This window comes from Akebia trifoliata, chromosome 6 (genome assembly GCF_017979445.1).
Source record: "Akebia trifoliata isolate Shusen 1 chromosome 6, ASM1797944v1, whole genome shotgun sequence".
Classification (NCBI taxonomy): domain Eukaryota; kingdom Viridiplantae; phylum Streptophyta; class Magnoliopsida; order Ranunculales; family Lardizabalaceae; genus Akebia; species Akebia trifoliata.
In genome coordinates, this window is record NC_141380.1 from 5,463,461 (window position 1) to 5,487,990 (window position 24,530).

Here is a 24,530-nt window from a genome sequence, read left to right on the forward strand (position 1 = left end):
TCGTTGACCTCTTAACCCAAAGAGAATGTACGACATGGGCAACTCTAATATAAATACAAGGATTTGACATCATGGTTTTTAAACTCGATATTGCATCTCGTTTAGCTTCGATACCTAATCGTCTTAGATGAGTTTTTCGATACGTTTGAGACGTCTCGTGAGATAAGTTAAAAAATTGAACGTAAAACGTAAAACTCGATCAGAAAATGACTTTGTGAATTGATCTCGTTTAGCTCTGATACCGAGTTAACTCAGACGATACGTCTCAGTCTCGAACGAGTTTAAAAACCATGATTAACATCAAAGCCAAAAACCTTTCCCTATATATTTAAAACAAAAACAAAAAAAAATTATCTTCTCTTATGCAACTACGTTACAATATATATATATATATATATATATATATATATATATATATAGGGTGGCGTTCAAAGGCCAACTTTTTAGCAAACTTTTTGGCAAAACATTTTTGGTGAGGATGATCTCTACAGTGAGGAGATCATCCTCACCAAAAATCAGCCCATTCCAAAACTTCTAACCCATGTTTACAACTTGAAAAATCGTGGACCGTCCATTTTTATAAACTGTTTTTTATGGGGTTAGAAAGTTTTGAAATGGGCTGATTTTTGGTGATGATGATCTCCTCACCGTAGAGATCATCCTCACCAAAAATCAGCCCATTCCAAAACCTCTAACCTATGTTTTTGAAAAATGTTTTGCCAAAAAGTTTGCTAAAAAGTTGGCCCTTGAACGCCCCCATATATATATAAAGAGAGAGAGAGAGAGAGAGATGAGGTTATATGGACCAAAAGACCATCTATCTCTATGGACCACATGTCAACGTGGCATCCAAATATATCATCTGGTGCCACATATATACAGAACATGAAATTTTATGAACTCCCAAAAAACAGAATTAAAAAAAGAGATTTGTTCACCATTATATTTTAATTTTAAATCTAAGAGTTCAATATTAAGATTTGGCTCCACAAAATACTTTTTTGGGATTTTTTTTTTTTTTTTTTCAAACCCAATCTAAACCACAAGCAGGAGGGCTGAGTTGTCATTTGGACCAATGGCATAGTCCACGTGGCCCAAATGCGGACCTCAGTTCATGCAACCTTACCTATATATACATTTTGGACAAAGTTCTCTTATATGACTAAAAATTTTCGAAATAGGCAGATCTTTTATGAGATCTATGGTGAGGAGATATACTTACAAAAAATCTGTCCATTCCGAAACTTTTAACCCCATGAAAAGTGGTTACAAACTAATCGTAAAAAATTGACGGTCCACGATTATTCAACTTAAAAATTTCAGAATGGGTTATAATGTTTCATCCCCATAGAGATCATCCACACAAAAAATCAGATTCCGAAACTTTTAGCCCATATATGATAAAACACTTTGTCTACGATCTCGATCCACATATATATCCAAGCAGTTAAAAAGGAGTGGTGATAATATGACCCACCCTCTGATGCACGCCCCCCTACGCCCCCATCACAAAACTGTAGATCAGTCGCCTCGGGAAACACAAGAAAAATTTTATGATTATGTGTATCCCGAGGCAACTGATCTACGATTCTGTGATGGGGGCATGTGTGGGGTGGGGTGGGGTGGGGTGCGGTGCGGTGGGGGTGGGGACCTTAGAAAATCATTACACATTAAAAAATCGAGATCAAGATAACTCACCCAAATTATCTCAGTATTGTTTGTGATCGAGACTAGACAACTTAGTGCTCGGGATGACTCGTCGAAACACCTCAGTATCATTCATGAATGAGACGAAAAAACAAGATTGAAAACCATGTGTCAAATACCCGTAAACCTTAATTTTTCCTTGTTGATCTCAAACTCACCACCATAAACCTTGGTTTTACGTAGCACTCACTGACCATCATCAGGAACCAAACAAACTTGCTACTTGCTAACCAGTATTGTGGGTGGGCTGTGATTTGTAAAGTGAATGTGAAACATAATGCATCTTTCTCTAGAACACCCAACAAGAATTGATGAATGATTGCAAATCCATTGGAGAAGAATTGGCAAAACTTTTCTAAGTCTACTGGTCTTGAGGCAATAACACAAAGCTTTAGTAGTAAAGTGCATCACGAAATATTGTTTCTTTGATGATTCAGTCTTCTATAGTTACGTGATATGACATGATAAAAATATTCTCATTAATCACAATAAATCAGTAATGTTTTCAGCCACACTACCTGATCAAACACCTTTTCAAGGAGAAAGGCTTACATTGACGTGTATCGTCTCACATTACCAACATCGTCTACTTTAAATCATAGAATCATTTTCCTGCAAAGAAATAAGGAAATATGTATGAAAAATGCTTTTACAATTATTTTATCTTGAACTAATATGGTTCTCTAATTAAGAGGAAAAAAAGAAAGAGAGAATGTCAAATATTAAAAAGATATTTTCCCACCCTCACACCAACAAATGCTAACTGTTGAAGCACCATTTTTAGCATAGAAGCCCAAAGATTCAAAAAGAAAAGCGCCCACCATTAGATCAAACATTAGAAATCAGTTGAGATCTACAAATAGCTGAGAACCTTACCCTCAATGTTAAGAGTCTCCTCAAGCTGTTGAATTTAATACAAAGTAGAGGCCTCAAAATATCAATAACAACTAAGACAAAGCAGCCATTCGAGGCTTGTATAAAAAGTTTTTCCCATGATGAAAGATGGAAGCCTCAAGTTGGTACGAGGTGTGGAGAAGAAATTTTTCTACAAACAAGTTTTAAATAAATTCATAAAAAAATAAAAAATCGAATGAAAATAAATGAATCAGCTAAAACAAACAATGAAAGAAATAAGGAAAGAGGTAACCTATCAAAAAAAAAAAAAAAGGACTTGTCTTTGATGATTTGCCACAGAAATTCTCAAGGTAATTCCCGACAGGCTCGATAGTCTTTTGGTGCCTGGGGATGGGACACAGACTGCCATTCCCTGTCCCACACCGGACAGATCTTAGTGAATATCAAGATAATTCTCACCATCAACAAGTTAAAGATGAGACAATTGTGCCCACTGTGGTAAACAATGTGAACAACAATTTTTGGTATACTTTTTTAAATACTTGAATGCATTAAAGGGGTTGATCACAGAGTTTAGTATAATCAAACCCTCTTCTCTGAACTCTCACCAAACACCTACTTCTTCCTTATTTGTATTTTATTTTTACAAGCGCATATTTATTAAAAGAAGACAAGAAGTCCGCAAAGAAGAGTACAAGCAAACTTATCAAAAGAAGGGAACAAAGGCAAAAACAAAACAACAAAGAAAAGAAACAACACCCACGCCAAGCCCAAACAATCACCCTCTACACACAATTTTCCTTAAATAAAGCATTAATAATTCTTCTAAAGGCCTATACATGTTCTATGGTTATAATAAGATAATTCAAAGAACGGGGAATATACTAATAAGAATTAACTTATCTAACAAAAACATGGAAATTAGAAAGTGAAATTACACCAGCCAGCACTAGGAGTGCAACTTAATCTGGTTCAAACCAAGAACCGAACCAAACCGTGAGTTTTGGGCTGGTCCGGTTTAGTTTGGACTAATTATCGGTTTAGTTCTAGGTTAATAAAATGAAGAACTGATTGATTCGGTTCGGTTCTCAGTTCAAGCAATGTAAAGAACTGAATCAAACCGAGAACCGGATATATAATATACAATGGTGTGTCCAACGAAGCATTTCAACATTTTCCTTTTAAATAATATTATATTACTTCCATCATAATTTCTTTCAAAAAGGTAAAGTAAAAGACAGACTGTCTCCACCAATTTTCTTTTAAATAATATTATATATTACATTACTTTGAAAGAGGAAACTCAAGTAAAAGACAGGTCGTCTCCAACAAAACAGTCCCAATGTGTATATTCTCCAACCAAAAAGTGTCACGTACATGTAGACATTGTTCATCATAAAAGGAAATACATGTCTTCATCTCATCTCTCTCATCTCTGTGCAAGGCAACAACCTGGAAGACTTCACTTTTTTTTGTTCCAATTTCTATCGTGGTTGCCTCTCAACTCCAGCGAGTTCATCAAGTCATCTCTCTCTCTCTCTCTCTCTCATATATATTGATTCACTTGTGAAACCCATTATTCCAGATTTGATCCTTACTAAGGGTCATTTTTCTCTAATGGATTACAACCTCAACAATCTATATCATAACCTTCTAAGTTGCTTCAAAAACTCACATCCAAAAAAATAAAATTTCCGAAAAACAACTTTTTTTTAACTTGATCCATGGTTTTGCAAGTTTTTTGGCAACCCATAGAACCGAACCGAACCAAACCTAAGGTCGATTTGGTTTGGTTCGGTTCTAGAGCAATCTGATTCTATTTTGGTTCCCATATAATGGAACCGACCTTGGTCGGTTCGATTCTGATTTGGCTCTAAACCGTCTGTATTTTAAAAGAAAATTGTTGGAGACTGTTTGTCTTTTAAAAGAAACCGTTCTGATTCGGTTATAATTTGGTCGTTTTTAAAAGAAAATTGTTGGAGATAGTCTGTCTTTTACTCTACCTTTTTGAAATGAATTATGATGGAAGTAATACAATATTATTTAAAAGGAAAATGTTAGAATGCTTCGTTGGACACACCATTGTATATTTTATATTCGGTTCTCGGTTTGATTCGGTTATTTACAATGCCTGAATCGAGAATCAAACCGAATCAATCAGTTCTTCATTTTATTAACCCAGAACCGAACCAATAATTAGTCCAAACCACGATTTTGTTTGATTCTCGGTTTGAACCAGATTAAGTTGCACCTCTAATCAATACCCCGAAGGCAAAGTTCTTCCACATGATCCCTTTATAGAAGCCCAAAATACCTATGATGTCTCATAAACTTGGAAGAGCATTCAAAGCAAAACAGAAATTCCTTATATGCTCTTGTAGAAAGGTAGGTGATTGAACAATCAACATATGGGAGCACACATGGAGTCCAAAGTCCACAAAGCATAAAATATTTTTTTCTTCCGTTGCTTTTCATTGTTTTTCCTTCACATTTGTATTGTAGGTGGCCTCCTTGGCTGCTTTCCTTTTTTCTGAATCAATAAATCTTCTTAGCTTTGCCCATCAAATAAAAAACTCGTCCTTGTGTGGTTTGCTGAATTGATCCTAAAAACAGAGGAATTGAGAAAACAACCAGCCAGTGTTGGGATGATGAAATGATTGGAAGAGGAGTACATGAAGAAGAGAATTCCAAAATAGAAAAAGTTGCATCCCTGGTGTGGACTATATGGATAAGTGGGCAAAAAAAAAAGGGAGGGGGGAGAGAGATGGGAGGGGAATCCATCTACCATTGCTAATGAGCCAGGAAGAATGATGTACACAAACAACCACTCGGGAAAGCCACAAGTTATACACCAAACTTCTCCAAAAATATTCTTGATAAATATAAATATTTATTAAAAGGAAATCGAGAAGACCTACCAATTACAACGTAAAACACACACTTGGCTTATCTATTGCCCTCACAAACAAAAGCCCACCTATACAAACGATCCTAAAAAAAAGAACACTAGAAAAACTCCTTTAAATCTTTACACAAAAATAATAATAATAATAGTAATAATAATAAACCAACAACACAAATCATAATCCGTAACCTCCTAAAGGGGATGTTATAACTTTGAACCAACAAAACAACTAAATAGCAAACACTGATAGGTATGAAAAAGAGATGGGAAATGAGCTCAAATCTCTCAAATGAAGGAATAAACCAACAATACAAATCATAATTCATAACCTCCCAAAGGGGATGTTCTAACTTTAAACCAACAAAACAACTGAACCACTCAAGCACTAATGGGTATGGAAAAGAGATGGGAAATGAGCTCAAATATCTCGAATGAAGGAATAACAAAATAGGAAATGATTAACCAAGGCACCCTAGCTTTACATAAAAATCATATTTAATCGAGATAATAACCTTAGCAAGGATGTATGATTAGTGGTTAAGATCTTCTCCGAGGTAACATGCCAAATAAATAAAAAATCCTTAAAACAGACCCTAGGGATAGAAGAAATTGGGAACTCCAATCTAGAAGCAGGTACTAGGGAATCAGAGAAAGACTTAACGAAAACCATTCTAACTGGAAGCCCAAGCTCTCTTATCTTCTAGGAGAAAAGGAAATAAAAGTGAAAAGATTGATGATAGTCGCAATGTCTTGCCTCCCAATCGTTGAAATTTCTCTTGAAATGTGAATTCCAAGACAACTTCTTCCCAGAGTAGAACATAAAGTTATTAACTGACAACCCTTTTTCTGAGGATATGACAAGAAAAAAAGGGAATTGCTCCCAAAGGGACAACTTACCCTACCAATGATCCTCCCAAAAGTGCACATTGTTTTCTTTTTCTAACTTTTCATGGCAAGTCTTTTATTTTCAAACATGCATTTTTTTAATAAGTAAATTTTTATTGAAACAAGGACAAGAAGTGCTCAAAGAGAAAAGAAGCAAACAAACAACGATCACTCCCTAATTACATTTTCCCATCTACACATAAATATAAATATTTAAAAAAAAAAAAAAAAACCCTAAACTCCTTAAATTGCTTACACCAAAAGAAAAGCAAATCCCAAATCAAATTACCCAATTGCAATTTCACACTCATATGCAAAGAGAATAGAGAAAGGAAATAGATCGGCATAAATGCATAATAGATAATGTATTCTTTATGAAAGTAATTTCTACCCTTAGAGAGGTATCTAGCCTTCCATGAACCCAATCTTTTCCACACCCTCCAATGGCAAAGTTGCATATTCTTGAACTCTTATAAGGCACCCCAAGAGGAATAACCAAACGGAAAGCCAAGAAAGAATCCACCCAACAACCCCAACACCATGCAAGGGTAATTGGGAATGGAACCGACCCCAAACACGTTATCTAGCCAGACCCAACACCGCCTCAAAACAACAAAGAAGCCCTCCAAGAAAACCTAATTTGATTGATTGAAGACTCAAGGAAAACAAATGTATCAAGTGAGACACCAATAGCCCACCCTCATTGACCTCAAACCCTTTAAGTGTCCCAATGGTCACTACTCTAGCCATCATTCTTCCGAAAGTTTCAACAACAATATTGAAGAGGAGGGGAGACAACAGGTCCCCTTGTCTCAACCGACCAGAACTCATAAAGTACTCTATTGGATTCCCATTGACTAGTATAGAAACAAGGTCGAGGAGACATTTCATGATCCAATTCATCCATCTCCCACCAAATCCCATCCAACTCATCAAATATTCAAAGAAATCCCAATTTACATGATCAAAAGCTTTTTCCAAGTCTATCTCACAAACAAGTCCGAGGATCCCTGACCTCAATCCTGAGTCTCTACACTCATTTTCTATCATAACTCCCTCTAAGATTTGCCTACTCTTAATGAATTGCTTATTTGAGCTCCAACCCAAGCCTCCAAATCGAAGCTTCGAAGAGACTTCTCCCATCTGATGAGATGAATTCTGTCTCTCCCTCCTCATTGTTCAAGGCCAATTACTGTAGGGATAATCATTTTAAGCCAAGAAGCGAGTGTTTTCCATACAATTTTGTACACGGAATGGACTAGACTAACGGGGCTGAGATGAGCAGTAATCCAATAACTCTTGCTAACGTTGTTGGGGCATGGTCTAAATAAAAACAAAAACAACAGATCCGGTCTCTTACTGTGACACGAAAAGTGTTTTGTCAAGACAGGTAGCAAATCAAGAAAAACTTAAAGCCACACAAGATGCTAAATCTCGGGCCATCAAACATCATATTTTTTTATCCTCCCCATTTTAGTGAAAAAGTATTTATATAGTTATTCTAAAATTTCTTGGATGTAATATACAATGTCATTCTTTAAAAAGTAAAATATAAACCGAAAAAATAAACATCAAAACTACATTCAATCGCAGAAACAAGTTTCCATTACACAATCAGATCCAACAAAAATATTTATATTTAGAGGTAAAAAAGGAGGAACCCTACCTAAAAATTGATCCATCAATCCTTGGCGCATTTTCCATCCAAATTCTTCCGAGCAGCTCTAGCATTATCGTACTCAAATTTCAACACATTAGGTATATGAGAACAATCCTTGATATATAACGCCCTCCCCAATTTACTCTCTTCGATTGCAGGAAAATAACAAATCAGAAAAGAATTAACAACACGAAACCAAATCCAACCAAGAACAATTCCAAGAGCAGCCCCAGCAAACACTTGAGCGAGAGTGTGGTAACCCAAATAAACCCTAGAATACATCGTGAGTAAGGCCAGAGGCCATGGAATAAACCCTACAATCCATTTCTGTCTCTGACTCGAAAGTCCAATTCCTTTATAAGTGAGAAGAGTGAAGTAAACAGCGAAGAAGAACATGTATTGAGAGTGACTTGAAGGCCAACCGTGCGAATCGCACATTTCGAGTAAAGCGCAGGTTTCGGGTCGAGATTGTTGGACTGATCTCTTGATGAGTTCGTTGAGGAATTGTGAGATTATGAGACCTAGGGCAAAGAACGCGCTTTGAAGTTCTCTTCGAAAGATGAAGTGTGAAACGAAGCCACCAAGGCTGATGAAGACTGGGATTAAGGAGATCCATGCGAGGAAATGGCCGAATTTGTCTCCTTTTTGATAGCGAATGTGAGTGAGGGTTACAGCTTTGAGTGGAGGAGTCGCCATGGCTTTGCAGGTTGAAGCTCGCAATGTTACAGGAGAGAGAGAGAGAGAGAGAGAGAGGAAAAATCAAGAAACAAATAAATGGGCTTCGAAAGGTGGAGGTTGGGAAAGTTGACTTTTATGGTTAGTCGTGATAAAATGACTCTCCCACTTACTATGACGTGACATGTACTAGAACCGTAGATCTCTACTCTTCGGGATACAACTTTACATCCTTATTAATATGTGCAGATCTACGGTTCTAGAACATGTCACGTCAAGAGAGTCGGTTGAGTATGCCACGTGGAGAAGTCGTTTAATCATTAAACGGTGCGTAACGCGTAAACGATACAGGGAAGATATTTATGGTGATTTTGAATAGTGACGTGTCACTAATCTCTAAGAAATTTTAAGAAAATCGTTGGGTTGTGATGGTTTTATATCTGGTGAAGAAACATTTTCCTTTAGTAGTTAGTAAAGGTTTTAAGTCTTCGTAAGGGTCGTTTTGCTTAAATGGAGTCAACACTATAGCCCGCTAAATTCCATTGAAAAACTATTCAAGAAAAGAAATTTCAATAAAACAATTTTTTTTTGACTTGGTATAAGGTATTGAAAATGGATGACTACCAAACTTTCACATAACTTCAAAACTTAGAAGTAAAATTCAAAAATGAAAATTTTGTTTTTTTAAAGTTCATACAATTTTGTCATCTACATTTATGAAGCAATGTATAATGTTTTTGGATGTCACAAGATGAGTTTAAAGACCCTTCGTAAGGATGAAATCATTACTAACTTAGTAAGCCTAGTTGGACTTTATTTTTGTCTTACATGGGTTACAAGTTTTGGAATTTACTGATTTTTTACGATGAACTTCTAACGCATCAAAATAAATTGAAGAACCGTGGACCATTCTTTTTTTGTAAACCATTGTTGATGGGATTAGAAGTTTCAGAATGAGTTGATTTTTAGTGAGGAGATCATAGAACAAAAAAACTTTAGCTATGGCGACGGTGCTCAAGCTAAATTGTTAAGCACCTTTAACACATGTCATTGGGGAATCGATGAAATTTGGATAAATATTTGAGGTTTTTCAGTGTTTTTAAAAATAATGACATAACCCTAGTTTTTTTTATAAGAGACTAATGTAAATTAAATGAAACAACCTCATCAATATCTTGTCAAAAATCACTTTTTTAGAGATTTACTAAGTAGTAGGGTTGCAACTTGGGCGGGTCAAAACCAAACCGAATACACCTTAATATGATAATAATTTAAAAATATTTGTTTTTATCTCATTCACAATTCACATTTTAAACTTTAATTAGTTATCATTTTTTCTTTACATTTACTTATAATCTAATGTACGTGAGCTTTGAAATATATTTTTATGACAAATAATTGTAAATTTATATATATTTTTCACATGCCACCTCTCCTTAGATAGGTCATTGTCATTTCTAAATTATTTAATATTAATTAGGAATGAACCCACCCGACTTGGATTGAGTGTTTCATGCCTGAGGTTAGGTTGGGAATGACATGGGTTGGGTGTTTGTCAAGGGTGGGTTGGCATGAGTTGATCCCCAATCTACCCTGAGCCTAAGTCATACGGGGTAAATATATTTATTGCAAAAACTTACTTACTTTATCAAGTCTATCATTCAACAAATCTTTGAGTGGGATTCACATATTTTAAAAAGATTAGATACCTATAATATTTTTAGTTATTTAAATTAATATATGTTATATCTTATCTCCTCCTAACATCTTGAGGATATAATAGATATTTGATTAAAAGAATTGAAGATATTATCATGATTTTAAATCTTGTCCAAGATCGAGACGACTCGTCCCACTACGTCTTAGCATCATCCACCAACAAGATGGATAAATGTATCAAACGAGATTTAAAATTATAGTTCATTTTTCTCATTGTTGAACAAGACAACTCAATCATATCGAAAAATTCATCTGAGATGACTTGGTCTTATTCATGGACGAGACAAAATGTCAAAACAAATTTTAAAATCTTGGGTATTATACCTATTTAATCATTTACAATGACGTAAACTCCACTCCAAGATTGCTTAAATAAGAAAAACACTTTCCTTATTAAGTTATACATGCATCCAAAACACATGATTCGATACCATTGGATTGTAAAGGACAAAATTCTAAGAGTTTTAGAATTTTTTTTTTCAAATAAGTATTAATTTTCACAGTTAAATTTTAATGTTAAATTTGTGAGTTCATTAGCCGTCAATTGTAAACATCTTGGATTACACTTATTTATTATTATTATTATTTTTTTTTTTTTGTCAAATCCAAGTTTTTCAATGAAATCTAGAAGGCTGTGGTGTTAGATTGCTAATGTGATTGGCCCAACGACCATTAGCAAGATTAGAAATCTTACTTAATTAGGTTAGCCTGCTTAATAATGTAAGGTTTGTTAAGTGACAAACTTGATAAAGTAAGTGGGTTTTGAAATAAAAATGCAACAAATAGGTCTCCCAAAAATATCTTAATATAAAATCTTATATGTTTAGCTTGTATTCTGAGGACAAGATGGTGACTAACTCTCCATCCAATTAGATTAAATACTTGATTTTTCAGTTGATTCACGTCTTAATTCAATGGGAATAAAATAAATAAATAATATATTTTCTCATAATCGACCTTGTTAATTAATAACTAAGCGTTGCCGACAATGGCTTTTGAAAAGAAAATTAAATGCGTAAATCACCTCTTATCCATCGGCTTTGGCTGTCAATTTTACTTTAATGTGTCAAAAGACGACAAAACAAAGAATCAAATTTGTTACTCTAGTGGTACAGCAAATCCTTCATTTGGGGATCTCCATCAAACAACATACTAATCAATCCCCTTGAAACATTATTATTATTATTATTATTAAATTTTTTTTTTAAAGTCCATCAACGTCTTCCAAAGTTTAAAAGTCCAAGAGAGAGAGACTGCTTGCATTTTCTTTTAATCCCTATCTTTTAAGGTGTGAAGACATGAAAATTTTAAAGTCTTTGTAAATTTTACAAATCAATAAGGTCCTAAAAATCATACATGAACCCACACATTTTGAGTTTACTAGTTGGGATAGACCTTCTAAAGATTGGGTTTTGAATTTTTACGGATAAAGCTCATAATCCAACAAATATAAGTGATCTACATTAAATATTAGGCTCTACACTTAAAAAGATAAAAGAAAGCTCACAAAAAATCTATAGAGTCCTCAAAATTGAAAGTGGGTCACATTATAATTTAGACTAACTAATCAAAGTTCGTTAAATCAATGCATAGTTGGAAGAGTTAATTAACTTAACTCTAAGTTTATAAATATTAAAGTCTCCTTCATTTGAGAGGGGACAGGGATCACTTTATCTTAGAAGATAAAAATTCTTCTTTCAGAGAAGAAAAAACTCTCAAGTCTTCCTCCAGAAAGAAACGAAGCAAAATTTTTCTAGAGATTTAAGCTCTAATTAAAGAGAATATTAAACCTAAAACCCTTATCCGAAAATCAAGAAATCTTCTCAATTGATTAAGTGCAAAGCACGGAGAGAAGAAAAAAATCAAGAAATCTTCTCAATTGATTAAGTGCAAAACACGGAGAGAATAAATCTACACAGAAATCTTTACAAAAAGATCATGCAGAGCAAAGCCACCATTAAAGCAATATTCTCAACTGATCAAATACGAAATCCAGAGAGAAGAAAACTTCACATATCACCACTATGTTTGTATTTGATTATTAATTAGAAGATAATACTGACATCTATATCTTCCATTTGTATCAAATCAATAAGTCACTTGTGAGCTTGTTTCACGAATCTTGGGATAAATTGTGAAATTTGTTGTCAATAGGGTGAATTACTATTTCTTGAGTTGAATTTGGCAACTTCTAGCTCACTGTTCATTTTAATTACTAATAAGCATGATAAAAAATTCAGAGGTTTTAAAGTGACAATTTCACAGGTTTAAAGTGACTATCTCGTTTAAAATAACAAAACCTACTAAATAGTCACGTTAAACCTGTAAAATTGTCACTTTAAAACCTTCAAATTCGTTATCATTAACATTTTGGTAATTAAAATGAAAATTTGTCAAAAGTTAATCATGTATTCGTAAATATCTGTTTTATTCTTCTTTTCAAAATTGGAACAAATTACATTTTACTTCAATAACTCAGTATTTTCTGATGTACCAAATTCTTAGATTGAAGAAGATTTTAACTTTTGAGAAAATGAGTGCAACTTTGTAAGATAATATTATAAGACTGATTTAAACTTTCATGAAAGGGGAGTACATTTTTTCTTCTTCTTTTTCTTTCGAGTGCAATTGAACAGGAGAGAGCTTAATCACGAAGCTCTCAGAATAATAGACTAACTGATTAATCCAACAAGAAAATTAATTAATGATTCAATGCTAAATTTTTTATAATTTTACTATCAATCTCAAAATTTTATTTTATTGAACATCCAAATCTCAATATTAAAGTAGGGTATTTTAAGGCACTTGAAGACAATGGATTTTTAATAAGAAACCCAACATCATTTTATATATATTTTTTAATTTTCCTGAAATCACCATTTTTTAAGAGATGGAGTGCAATGTGCATTTGCCAATTCCACAAATTGCAACTAATCATCTTAAAATAATAATAATAATAATAATAACAACAACGACAACGAACAGGTGTTGGATGGGATGAGATGTAACACTCAGGGATTTGTTCTAATGGATAAGAATGAGTTGGGTAAAGTCCAATCAATCATGATCAGCGCATTAGATTTAGAGATACGTTATTTTAAAAAATAATAATAATAATAAGTGGATAGATCGATAACTAAATTCTACTTATTCACATTACACATAAACCCCGGAATACAAAAAAAAAAAAAAAAAAAAAAAGCGCAAATGATCAACATAGAGATAAGTAAACTCATAACAAAGTAATAGTTAATTGCCCATGATCATATCAGCCCCAAAACTCTTCCCAAGCCGTACCATTCGATCATCCATCAATGTCTTATGCGGCTGTTGTTTTGGTGGGACCACCGCCACAGGTACTGTTGTGATGATGATTGATCCGTTCTGAGCGTTTTTAAGTTGGTTAAACCTCTCTTCAGTCAAACCAAATGACATCGCAACCTCTCTTCCGTTCATAGTCCGCAAGATGGATGTGGCCCCCACCAAGAACTGAGGCCAGTTCTTTTTTGCTGACGTGGTGAAACCAAAGAACTCCATGGGCCCAATGCTGGACGCAATTTGGCAGAATGGGAAGTACCTTGGAATCAAGAACACATCTCCTTCGTTCACCTCTTTATTCATTGCTAATGTACCGTTTGGATTCACCACTTGGATTGAACCTGATCCTCTTGTCACGATCCCGTACTCTGACGCTGTAGGGTTAATGTGTGGCAGCATCATTGATCCCTGTTAAAAAAAAAAAAAAACAATGGTCCTGATTGATGGGTATATGGGAACACAAACTCCAAACCAATGTTAAAATGTATGATTTTAGCATTTAAAAAAGGAAACTGCCTTAAAGTAACATTGAGATTGAGATCGTTTGGGACATTGTTGACATAAATATGTCTATGAACCATAGATGTTTTTCATCGAGATACAAGTGAGAAGTATCTATGGTTCTATACACACCAATGTTTCAAATGATGTCAATTTCAATGTTACTCAGCTCAGCAAGAATCTTAAAAAATTTAAAAGCTATTTAGCATGGACTGGGATACGATGACTTGTGAAGAATGATTTGCAAGAAAACATACAATCCCAACCATTTTGATACAATATCCAACAATTGAAATTTATACCTATCTTGATAACACATATCTTAGATACACTTATCCCGAATATAAATCTCAACCAATGGATTTGTATTTAAATGGTTGGGATTTTGTGTTTTCTCCACCAATTCATTCTACTCATGGCATCCTGACCCTTTAGACATACCTGATCAAATATTAGAGAGACCATGCTTCCAAATTGACGACATACCTCTCGATCTAGATTTTATCTAAGAGACTACTATGAAAATACCAAAACACACTTATCTAATATGAAAAAACCAAAACCCTACCTTTAATTTTTTATGTTTTTTACCAAAATTTCAATTTCACCTCATCCTACCTCTCCCAAAAATCATTCAATAGTAATCATACTTCTAGGGATGAAGATGAGGGTAAAAAAGATTATTTGCAAGATGATGGGGGGTTTTGAGAAATTTCATCTTTTCTATTTTTACAAAATGCCTTATCTTGTTTTTGAGATTTTAAGGTTGAAGAAAATAATCTTAAGGTTGAAAATACTTGATGGAGAAATATAGACGGAGAAAATAGGGTATTGAAGTTATTTACCTTGCCCTATAAAATAATAAACCTGGGTTAAGTGGCCATGTCATCATTTTAAAAAGAACAATGATGAAACGACTTTAAGATTGTACTTCATATCGCACTTTATATAGAAGTGCGTGAGACTTATAGATGCTTTCCACGTAAGGAAAGTGCAATATGAGATACAATATTGAGGTCACTCCACCATAGATGCTTTTCACTCGGATGAAAAACATCTATGATTCATACACATTGCGAAATGAGGTCAATCTTTGAGGTTACTACAGCATTATTCTTGTCGAAAACATGGAGGGGCATGTCTAAATGAATTTGACCTACCCATCTTGACTCCAAGAGTCTTCTAAGTAGATCCAAGTCAAGTTTTAAACTAAACTATAAACCAGTAAATAAGCTAATTACCGCAGAGAGGTTCACATAATAGACACCAAAGTCAGAGTGACTGAGAGGCGAGTAATCGTCCTCATCGAGGGCTATACTCCATCCATAGTCGTTCTTGAAATCAGGCTTTCTATCGTAAAGATTGTAGGAATCAGGACCTCCTCGAGTTTTCTTTCCACTCTTTTTACCTAACACATAGTTCAAAAACTTCCTCCACGTCCACGTGTTTTGATATCCTTTGTCGTTGGACTTATCATCTTCGTTTTCAAAACCATGTCTTTGTTGTTGCTTCAATGAGGCCCATCTAGGTAGCCCATGGGCTTCAGTTAAATATCTGATGGGACCATCTCGTTTGCTGGACATAATTTCATCCAGCTCGCTTGATGACACCTGCAAATAAAAGCCACATTTTGGTGCTTAATTTGTTTGATTATAAAGGAAATGAGACTTTTCTTACAATGAAAAACTAATGGCTGAGATTGGAAGAGAAATATAAGTGACAGGCCTGTCAACGGATGGGATCAAACTTGAAATTAAAAACTATTTGGGTAGCACAACTTCAAGTCTGAATCAAGAATTATGGTTTTATATGAATTGGATCCGGTTTGATAACCTATCAGATCAGTTTTGGAACATTATATCCAATGTGATATAAATGTGAGACATCATGTAAATTATATTATATTATATATTTTATTTCAGAGACTTTTTTTGATTGATTAATGGGGGGTTAGGCATACCCCCAACCAGAAAGAACAGGATTACAATTTATCATAGACATGCCCAGACGCATCCTTACATATAATGTCTACCAACCGTTGAGGGAGGTCTCTATGCTCAAAGTCTTCTTCATGGACACACACATAAAAGGGCAATAAATGCACTTTGAAAATTGGATTTTATATCGAAAATGGCCTTAATTTAAAAAAAAAAAAAAATCAAAATACTCTCAAATTCTAATTTCCAAAGTGCGTGGACCCTTAGGTCACATGTTAACAAGACAAATAATGATGAATGCACGTGATGAATCATACACAATCTGTATGCAACTAATATGGCAAGGGCACAGAATCGTAGATCTTTTCCTTGTGTATCTCGAAGAAAAAGATCTATGATTTTGTGCCCTTACCACTTCAACCACGTGCATTCTTCACGACTCTTACAAAAACCCTTTACTTAAATGTTTGGAGTTGGAATATATTTTAGAGAAAATGCTGAAGTGACGTTGAAATTGAAATCTATTCACACATTCATGACGTGGATGTACGTACAGAGGCATAGATGCTTTTCATGAAGAATGCACGCATCCATGGTTCTATGCTTACCTCCGTGTCAGTTATGTGTGAATCGATGTCCATGTTAATGTCAGTCCAGCACAACTCATATTTTCGACCCCACAATCCAATACGGTGTGCCGTTCCTATCCTATAAAATAGATTAGAATTTACTGGATCAATTCAGGGCCAATGTTCCCAAATTGATTCCCATTCGATCAGGGCCTGATTCATTTGACAGCCCTAAGATCTCCTATTCGTTCGTTGGACATTCACTGTCCAACGACAATAAGTCTTCCATTTCGGTAAAACGAAACAATCTTACATTAAGTGCAATTGCGAGTGTCTTCCGATCGAATCCAGCTAACATAGATGGCGGATCTATTCCTCCTCCAATGAAGAACGACTACAATAAATAAAACATGCAAATATTTGTCAAATTCTTGTAAACTTTTACCATTCAGGGGCTTTAAACTTCATAGACCATATTAATAGTCTATGAGAAGAGGACAATAGATCACCAAAGAAGAGAGAGAGAGAGAGAGAGAGACCTGTAAAACATCCATTCTCAAGCTCTCAGAAGGGTCGATACTGCAAATGATTTGAAGTTTCTGTCCCACGCCTGTGTTTACGATGTAGAATGGAAAACCTGCTGGAATTTGGTACAAATCTCCCAACTTCAATTTTTTCTCCACAAATTCATCTTTGTTGATCCATCCGATCTTCGCTGCGCCTGTCTCACAGCCAAGTGAATAACATAAGCTGGAATGCATACTAAATTTAATTTAATTAATTAAGTATGAATTAAACAATGAAAGCCAAATTAAGTTCAAACTTTTGAAAAGAAAACAAATAAACAAATAAACAAGAAGGAAATGCTTTTCTAGAGAAACTTTCCTTATTTTGTTTTTTATTATTTCCTTTTGTCTATTTGGTCCATTTTATTTTGTCGCATGTGGCACTAAATGACAAAAAGAAATATTCATCAAGAAATAATAACAAATAATCTCGTAAAAATAATAAAATTAATAACTCTCAAAATCCCACATTTTGGTACATTTTATTTCATCATGTGTGGGGCACTAAATGACAAAATTTTCATAAAAATACTAAAATTAAGAAGGAAAATGCTCACGTAACATTGAAATTGACCTCTTTTTTGCACATTACATTGCTGGTGTAGACTTGTGTAGGACCGTAGATGCTTTTCATTTGATCAAGATATGAGTGAGAAGCATTTATGGTTTTGCTCATCAGCGTGTTAAACGATGTCAATTTCAATGTTACTCAAGTATGACTCAATTAATAACTCTCAAAATCCCACAAAATTCGAAAGATTTGAAATAAGATACTAGCAAGACCTTATTCTTAGGTACAACTATGTTACACTTTTGTATCTAATGGACGGTGGAGATGGACAGAGAAGTACATAAAGAAAAAATTACGAATTCTATGATTTTTCTAGTGAAAATATTATTCTCCAAATTATTGAACTATTTTAAATAATTCATGAATTTTAAGTTTGAAAAGAACAAAAACGCCATTTTTACATATTTTTATAAAACTCGAGTGGGAAAAAAATGTTTTAACTTGTTGCTTGTTGCAAAGTGTAACACAAGTCGACTTTGAAGTGGTCATGCTTCAAAATTTTGGTACGTGACGAATGTTTTTTTTTTCTTTCTCCAGATTAAACATTAATTTTCTAAATTGATGATTTGTCCCTCGACTTTGATCTTCTTTTAAAAAAGAATGGAACAATAACCTCAATGTTCTCATTATCATCACAGTCACCACTAACATCACCAATTTCATCATCACCATCATTATTAACATCACAATCATATGCCGCATATTTTTCATTTATAAAATGTTTGGCTAAATTTTAGATTAAATTTTTGGCAATTCAAAATCGAATAGAACTCGAATTTTTTAACGAATTGAATTTTTGCCATAGTCCGAATTGCTAACAAGGGTGCAGATTTCACTAGAGATGAGCACATGCATCCTAGAGATTAGTTCTTGAGAATCCTTAGTTAGTTGAAACCTAGAATTTCCAAATCTCCAAATTAAAAAAACAGTAATTAAATACCTGTACGAATGAAGATGATAAGACTCGAATCGAGGTACTGAGGAATAAAGAGAGACATTGGTTCCATAGATATGAAACCAATATGCATGGGTTTCTGTACGGCCTTCCCCATCTCATCTCCTTTCACCACAATAAACTCTCCTGCTTCACTCTTCATCACATGCTTTGAATTCTTCAACAAAAACAAATCTCCACCACTCTTTCCCTTACCTTCTCCTTCTTCTTCTTCTCCTTCTCCTTCATTTCCCATCACCATGGGAACTGATGAGATCAAAAACAACAACAACAACGCCACCACAAGCAATAACCATGCTCCGCGTTCCATCGTAGAGTTTCCCTTTCGATTTTGGCCTCTGTAGTCTTAAAGTCTTTGTGTGGAGAGAGATGAAACTGGGGCTGAGTTTATGAAGAGGAGGGGAAGTGACACGTGTCCTACATGCATTCTTTTGGTTTTTGCTGGCGGTTTCTGCCCTAGACACCGTGAGGTGAGTGGGTAGAGAAGTTTGGATATGGCATAAAATATAGAATAATGATATAAGATAAATTACACTTTGACTCCCTGTAGTTTTGCATAATTTCATTTTAACCTCTGACACTTAGATAATTATACTATACTCCCCTTTCTCATTAACGGATTAAAATTTTGATGTCATTTTACCCTCTTATTTCATATTATTTTTTATTAAATCCCCGCTTTCATTGAACTTATTTTTTCACTTGCACAAATTGACGGAAGGTGTAAATGAACCTTTAGATATAATTATAAGAAAGATAAGTGCAATTATCAAAATGTTAGGGTAAAATGAAATCATGTCAAACTATAGGGGGTTCAAAGTGTAAAATGACATCTGGATTTTAATCTGTTAATGAGAGAGGGGAGTATTGTATAATTATCAAAATGTTAGGGGTTAAAATAAAATTATGCCAAACTATAGGGAGTCAAAGTGTAATTTACCTTAAAATATAAAGGAGTTTTATATAGTAAAACAACGTTGGACACCCAGCATCCAACTGATGATTAGAGATGGTTGATATAATAATAAATAAATAAAAAAGAAAAGGAAAATGCTGAAGTAACATTGAAATTGACATGTTCTAGACATTGCTAACAGTCTATAGAACTATAGATGCTTCTCATCGAGATATGAGTGAGAAGCCTCTATGGTTTTGTGCACACCAACGTCCCAAAAGATGTCAATTTCAATGTTACTCCAACATGACTTTAAAAAAAAAAAAAAATTCCATCTTGATTTCAGATTTATTTTCATAAGCTCAAATCAAAATGTCCCGATTGATTTTATAGTCGTGATAAGAAATTATGTGCTTCGAAATCAACTTTTTATTATATATAATTTAAATAAAATAAGATATTTGAAGTTATGGGCAGTTAATAAATTCTAGTATTCAAATCAAACACCCCTTTAAACTTCTTTATAGACACCATCCACATTTTTGAGACCATTGGCCCCATGGCCAATATACAGAATAATCATCTTGATTAATGATCTCTAACAATTGGGATGAAAAAAAATATATGTTAGCAATCTCTATAAGTGTATTTTCACATTTTTTTTTCTTAAAAATAATGCATTTTATTTTTAAAATAAACACTAATAACTTTTTTTATATGTAAAGTGCAAATTCAATGGTCAAGATTTATGTTAGTAATTCATGATGATGTTAGAACATGGCTCTCATTATCCCAAGGGAATTTTAGGAAATAAATCCTCTTGTTTGTTTGGTAAAGCAAGCAATCTCATTTTCAACTTAATATAGCAAACAAACCTATTTGCTACAGGAATTTTAGTGTTTTGACCAAAATACCCATGTCCCCATTAAGTGATAAATTGAATCAAATCTCTTCATTTATCAATTTAATCACAATTCTTTTTTGCAATCAAAGAAGATTGTCTTTCAGTTTGGCTGAATAAATCGAAGAAGATGATGAAATTTAGAGGGAATCGAAGAAGACAATGAAATTTGACTTAATCGAAGAAGACGATAAAGGGTTTCCGTGCAATCGATATTCAATTAGGTTAAATAAATCGAAGAAGACGATGAAGTTTCAAGGTTTTGAAGACGATGAGTTTTCGTTTGGAGAGAAAAGAACAAAAGAAAAGAAAAAGTAATTTGTTACTTAATGGGGATAGGGGTATTGGTCAAAACACTTGGTTCCTGTAGAAACCAATAGTTGAATTTTTTATTTTAATGATTGGAATTTCATTTTTTTATATTAATTATCAAAAGATATACTGAATTTTTTCTATTTTGTAAAAGAATTTTCTTTTATTACACAAGCTAATATGAAAATTACATATTTGCATTATTTGTTAGATCATATCATTTTCAAGCTTAAATTCACATTGAACTACTCTTCACATAATTTTTTTTTTTTTGAAAGCATTGCAATGGTTGTCCCACTTGTGGGAGATAAACATTCCATCATTTATAACAATATCATTTTATTGATTTTCTCACTCTTAAACTTTATTGTATTTTTTTATATTGATAACAAGTATCCCTATACATAGGGGATCAGGCTCATATATGGGCTTTGCCCAGTCCATAGACCATTAGTCTTAGGCACGTGCAACGTTCGCACATCACACGCACCAGATGAGTGAGGGTGCGCCCTTGATGATGGCCCCAGACAAATAAATGCTCATACTAGGTATTGAATTCATGACCTATAGGCATTAATCGTTTATCGGTCAAAAATTGCCATTGAGCCAATCCCTTGGGGTTAATTTTATTGTCATTACTCTCCTCTCTTCTCCCCTCCACTCCCTTTATTTTTTCAATAATGCCCCTCTAACTTTACTTTTCTCTTTTACCCCCTTAACCCCCAAAGAGGATGGCATGAGCGAATTCTAATCATGGTTTTTAAACTCGTTCGAGACCGAGACGTATCGCCCGAGTTAACTCGGTATCAGAGCTGAACGAGACCAACTCACAAAGTGATTTTTTTTACCGAGTTTTACAACTCATGTACAAATTTTCGAGTTATCTCGTGAGACGTCTCAAACGTATCGGAAAACTCGTCCGAGATGACTCGGTATCGGAGCTGAACGAGACGAGACGCGATACCAAGTTTAAAAACCATGATTCTAATAGTCTTATATGGGAGATTGATGTTGCTAAAGTATTAATAATATGTATTTTTCATGCCAATTAACTACATGTTATAGGTGAAAATTGGCTCAATGGTAGAGATAGACTAATGAGTGTCATTGAACCAATTTTCATATGTTACACTAAGTCACAACTTTTTGTGTTAGGCGACACGGGTGGATTTACAAAAGGGGCACTTATCTCTACAATTTTTTTGAAAAAATAACATTCTCCGCTTGAGAATTAGATATATTTTGAGTTTGTCCCGACAAACTTTTGGCTATTATCCCCAACCACTCAAGTTTTTTGATTTATTAGAACCCTTCTATTTGATTAACATGTGGCAATTGCCCCCACTTTCATATACGAATAAGAAATGACCTAAATGTCATTTTCTACAATCTTTAACCAAAAGCCCATGAATTTCACCTCAAAATCACTCATCTTCATGTTCTTCAACCTTATCGAGTAACTATAGTTTGCCCCCACTATAAGAAAATTCTGGCTCTACCCCTATTTGGCAACTTCCTATTTCAAATGGTCGAGCACGAGTGTCTCTTATGTTAGGTGGGCAATCCCAAATCTTGTGCATCATTTTATTTTTTGTCATGAAGGGAAGACCTAGGTAAGGATAAAGGATATAGAATTTCGCAATATTCCAATCTTGATAATCCTAAGAAAATGAGTTGTATGGCTATACAACTCTTTTTAAGTGTCTTCTTTTTACGTGTTTCTAACTGACTTAAATATTGGAGTATCTTTGACAACTATTGCACCAGTGTATCTGAGTGGAAAAGGAGGAATCTTGCCAAAGAAGAAATAATCATATGATTGATGCAAATCTCAATAAACATGTCACCCAAATTTCACCCATTAAGTGTGGTTCATATTATAAAATGAGAGATTTATTAAGCAGACCTATTAATTGCAATTTTATTACAAAAACTCCCTTATTTTATCAAGTTTGTTAATGAACAAAACCTTTAGCATGACTAGCTTAGTAAGGGATGTGGGATCACATTTATTATCAAAATGGCAATCCAACACCATATACTTCTAGACTTCATGGAAAAAAAAATCATATATATATATATATATATATATATATATAAAAGTGTTGAAAATGGATGGCTATCGAATTCTTAAATTTAAAATTTAAAATTTAACTGTGAAAATTAAATTTGTTTTTCAAAGTTCTTAGAATTATGATTCACTCTAACGTATGTTGAGTAATAAATTAACGCATAATTTGAATTTTATGACATGGATATCCACTTTAAGGTTTCTGGGTAACAAACTTGATAAAGAAAGGTTCCCTTGAAGTTGTCAAAACTCCAAGGGAGTTTTTATAATAAAAATGCAACGGTTAGGTCTACTAGGTAAATCTCTCTTATAAAATTACTTGGACCATTATCAAAAAATTAATTAAACCATACATGAGATAAGATCCACTTCTAGTATTGTTAGAATCTATTTAACTATAGATTCCTGATTATATGACTCGTCAGGTGGCATGCTCAAATGACTCCATGATGTGGACAAGTTCGGTACCATAGATCTGAATGCCTCGGGATACATGATTACACTTCCTCATAAAAAGTGTATCCCAAGACGTATAGATCTACTATTTTCAAATTCGTCCACATCATGGAGTCATTTGAGTATGTCACTGGGCGAGTCATATTATTAGGACTCTCAACTACATTGTATGCCAACAAAATTATGGACTCTAGAAATCAGTTTTTATATTCTAATTTTGAACCAAACGCCCCTCTTAGTCTATCTATTGACTCTTTATTGAGTTTATTCAGTCAATGATTTGGAAGCAAATAATTGAACTTTTTTTTACCCTTTAACCGTAATAAGCGGACAAGTAATTTTTATTTTTATTTTTGTCCACAATCACATGGTAAAAAAGTAAAACTAAGACATGCCAACAACTAATTGATATTTTAGTTTGGGCCCCACCAAGCAGTCCAATATTAAATAGAGTGACACACCTATCAATGGAAACATCGACAGCTACCGTAGCCTATCAATATGAATTGTCTCACGGTTTTGATATAGTGGATCTGTGCATGGTGTTAGTAAGATGAGGAACCAGTTTAGTCGACGTGGCCCAATCAAGATGGGAAATAGCAACAAACCCTCTGATGTCTTGAGCTCAACGATCAGTTCTTGGTGATTACTAGCCATCCGGATTTGAGGACTGTTTCGTCACGGGGTTATGTAAGTAAGATCTTTTAGTTTATAGAAGCCCTTAATAAAAGAAGAGAGCTACTATTGCCACACCAATTCCTTTATAAATCACCAAGAGAGCTACTATTGGTGTGGTGTTAGTAACAATTGGTGTGGTAATAAAAATTATCTAAAATAATAGGATAACATCATGTCTAGTGATTTTTGTTGTGTTTGTTCACCAACGTCCAATCGACAATCACCAAACATTCATGGGCCATTGTCCCAAGAAGAAAATATGCCACGGGACCCAAAAATGACATTAGGGTTGTTGGGTTGTGCAATGCTAATTTAGCCAAATAGTTTTGTATAGCTTTGTGAGAAAAAAAATATTACCTCATCAACTTTTACGTAGAGTAACTTTTAATTAAAA

General features: G+C 34.1%; 2 protein-coding genes across 2 annotated transcripts; both read right to left on the reverse strand.

Annotated features, from left to right (window-relative positions):
- Positions 1-2,077: 2,077 nt before the first annotated feature.
- LPPGAMMA (Phosphatidic acid phosphatase (PAP2) family protein) lies at positions 2,078-8,787 on the reverse strand. The gene is made up of 2 exons (XM_086445362.1): positions 8,019-8,787; positions 2,078-2,319 (listed from the first exon to the last, which is right to left on the reverse strand). The coding sequence occupies exon 1, from the start codon at positions 8,706-8,708 to the stop codon at positions 8,034-8,036; it is 675 nt and encodes a 224-aa protein (XP_086301488.1). The 5' UTR covers positions 8,709-8,787; the 3' UTR covers positions 2,078-2,319; positions 8,019-8,033.
- Positions 8,788-13,453: 4,666 nt separating this feature from the next.
- On the reverse strand, positions 13,454-19,191 carry LOC147399842 (vicilin-like seed storage protein At2g28490). Its single transcript, XM_086445363.1, has 5 exons — positions 18,809-19,191; positions 17,271-17,452; positions 17,045-17,125; positions 15,467-15,835; positions 13,454-14,132 (listed from the first exon to the last, which is right to left on the reverse strand). Exons 1-5 carry the CDS (start codon positions 19,131-19,133, stop codon positions 13,656-13,658), a joined length of 1,434 nt encoding a protein of 477 aa, XP_086301489.1. The 5' UTR covers positions 19,134-19,191; the 3' UTR covers positions 13,454-13,655.
- Positions 19,192-24,530: the final 5,339 nt, after the last annotated feature.

Bases quoted from the DNA above. Each gene is read 5' to 3' on its own strand.
- LPPGAMMA (XM_086445362.1), bottom strand. From the start codon at position 8,708: ATGGCGACTCCTCCACTCAAAGCTGTAACCCTCACTCACATTCGCTAT.
- LOC147399842 (XM_086445363.1), bottom strand. From the start codon at position 19,133: ATGGAACGCGGAGCATGGTTATTGCTTGTGGTGGCGTTGTTGTTGTTG. The intron at 17,126-17,270 runs GTCTCTCTCTCT...TATTTATTGTAG, and splicing joins TGAGAATGGATGTTTTACAG to TCGTTCTTCATTGGAGGAGG. The intron at 14,133-15,466 runs GTAATTAGCTTA...TTTTTTTAACAG, and splicing joins ATTATGTGAACCTCTCTGCG to GGATCAATGATGCTGCCACA.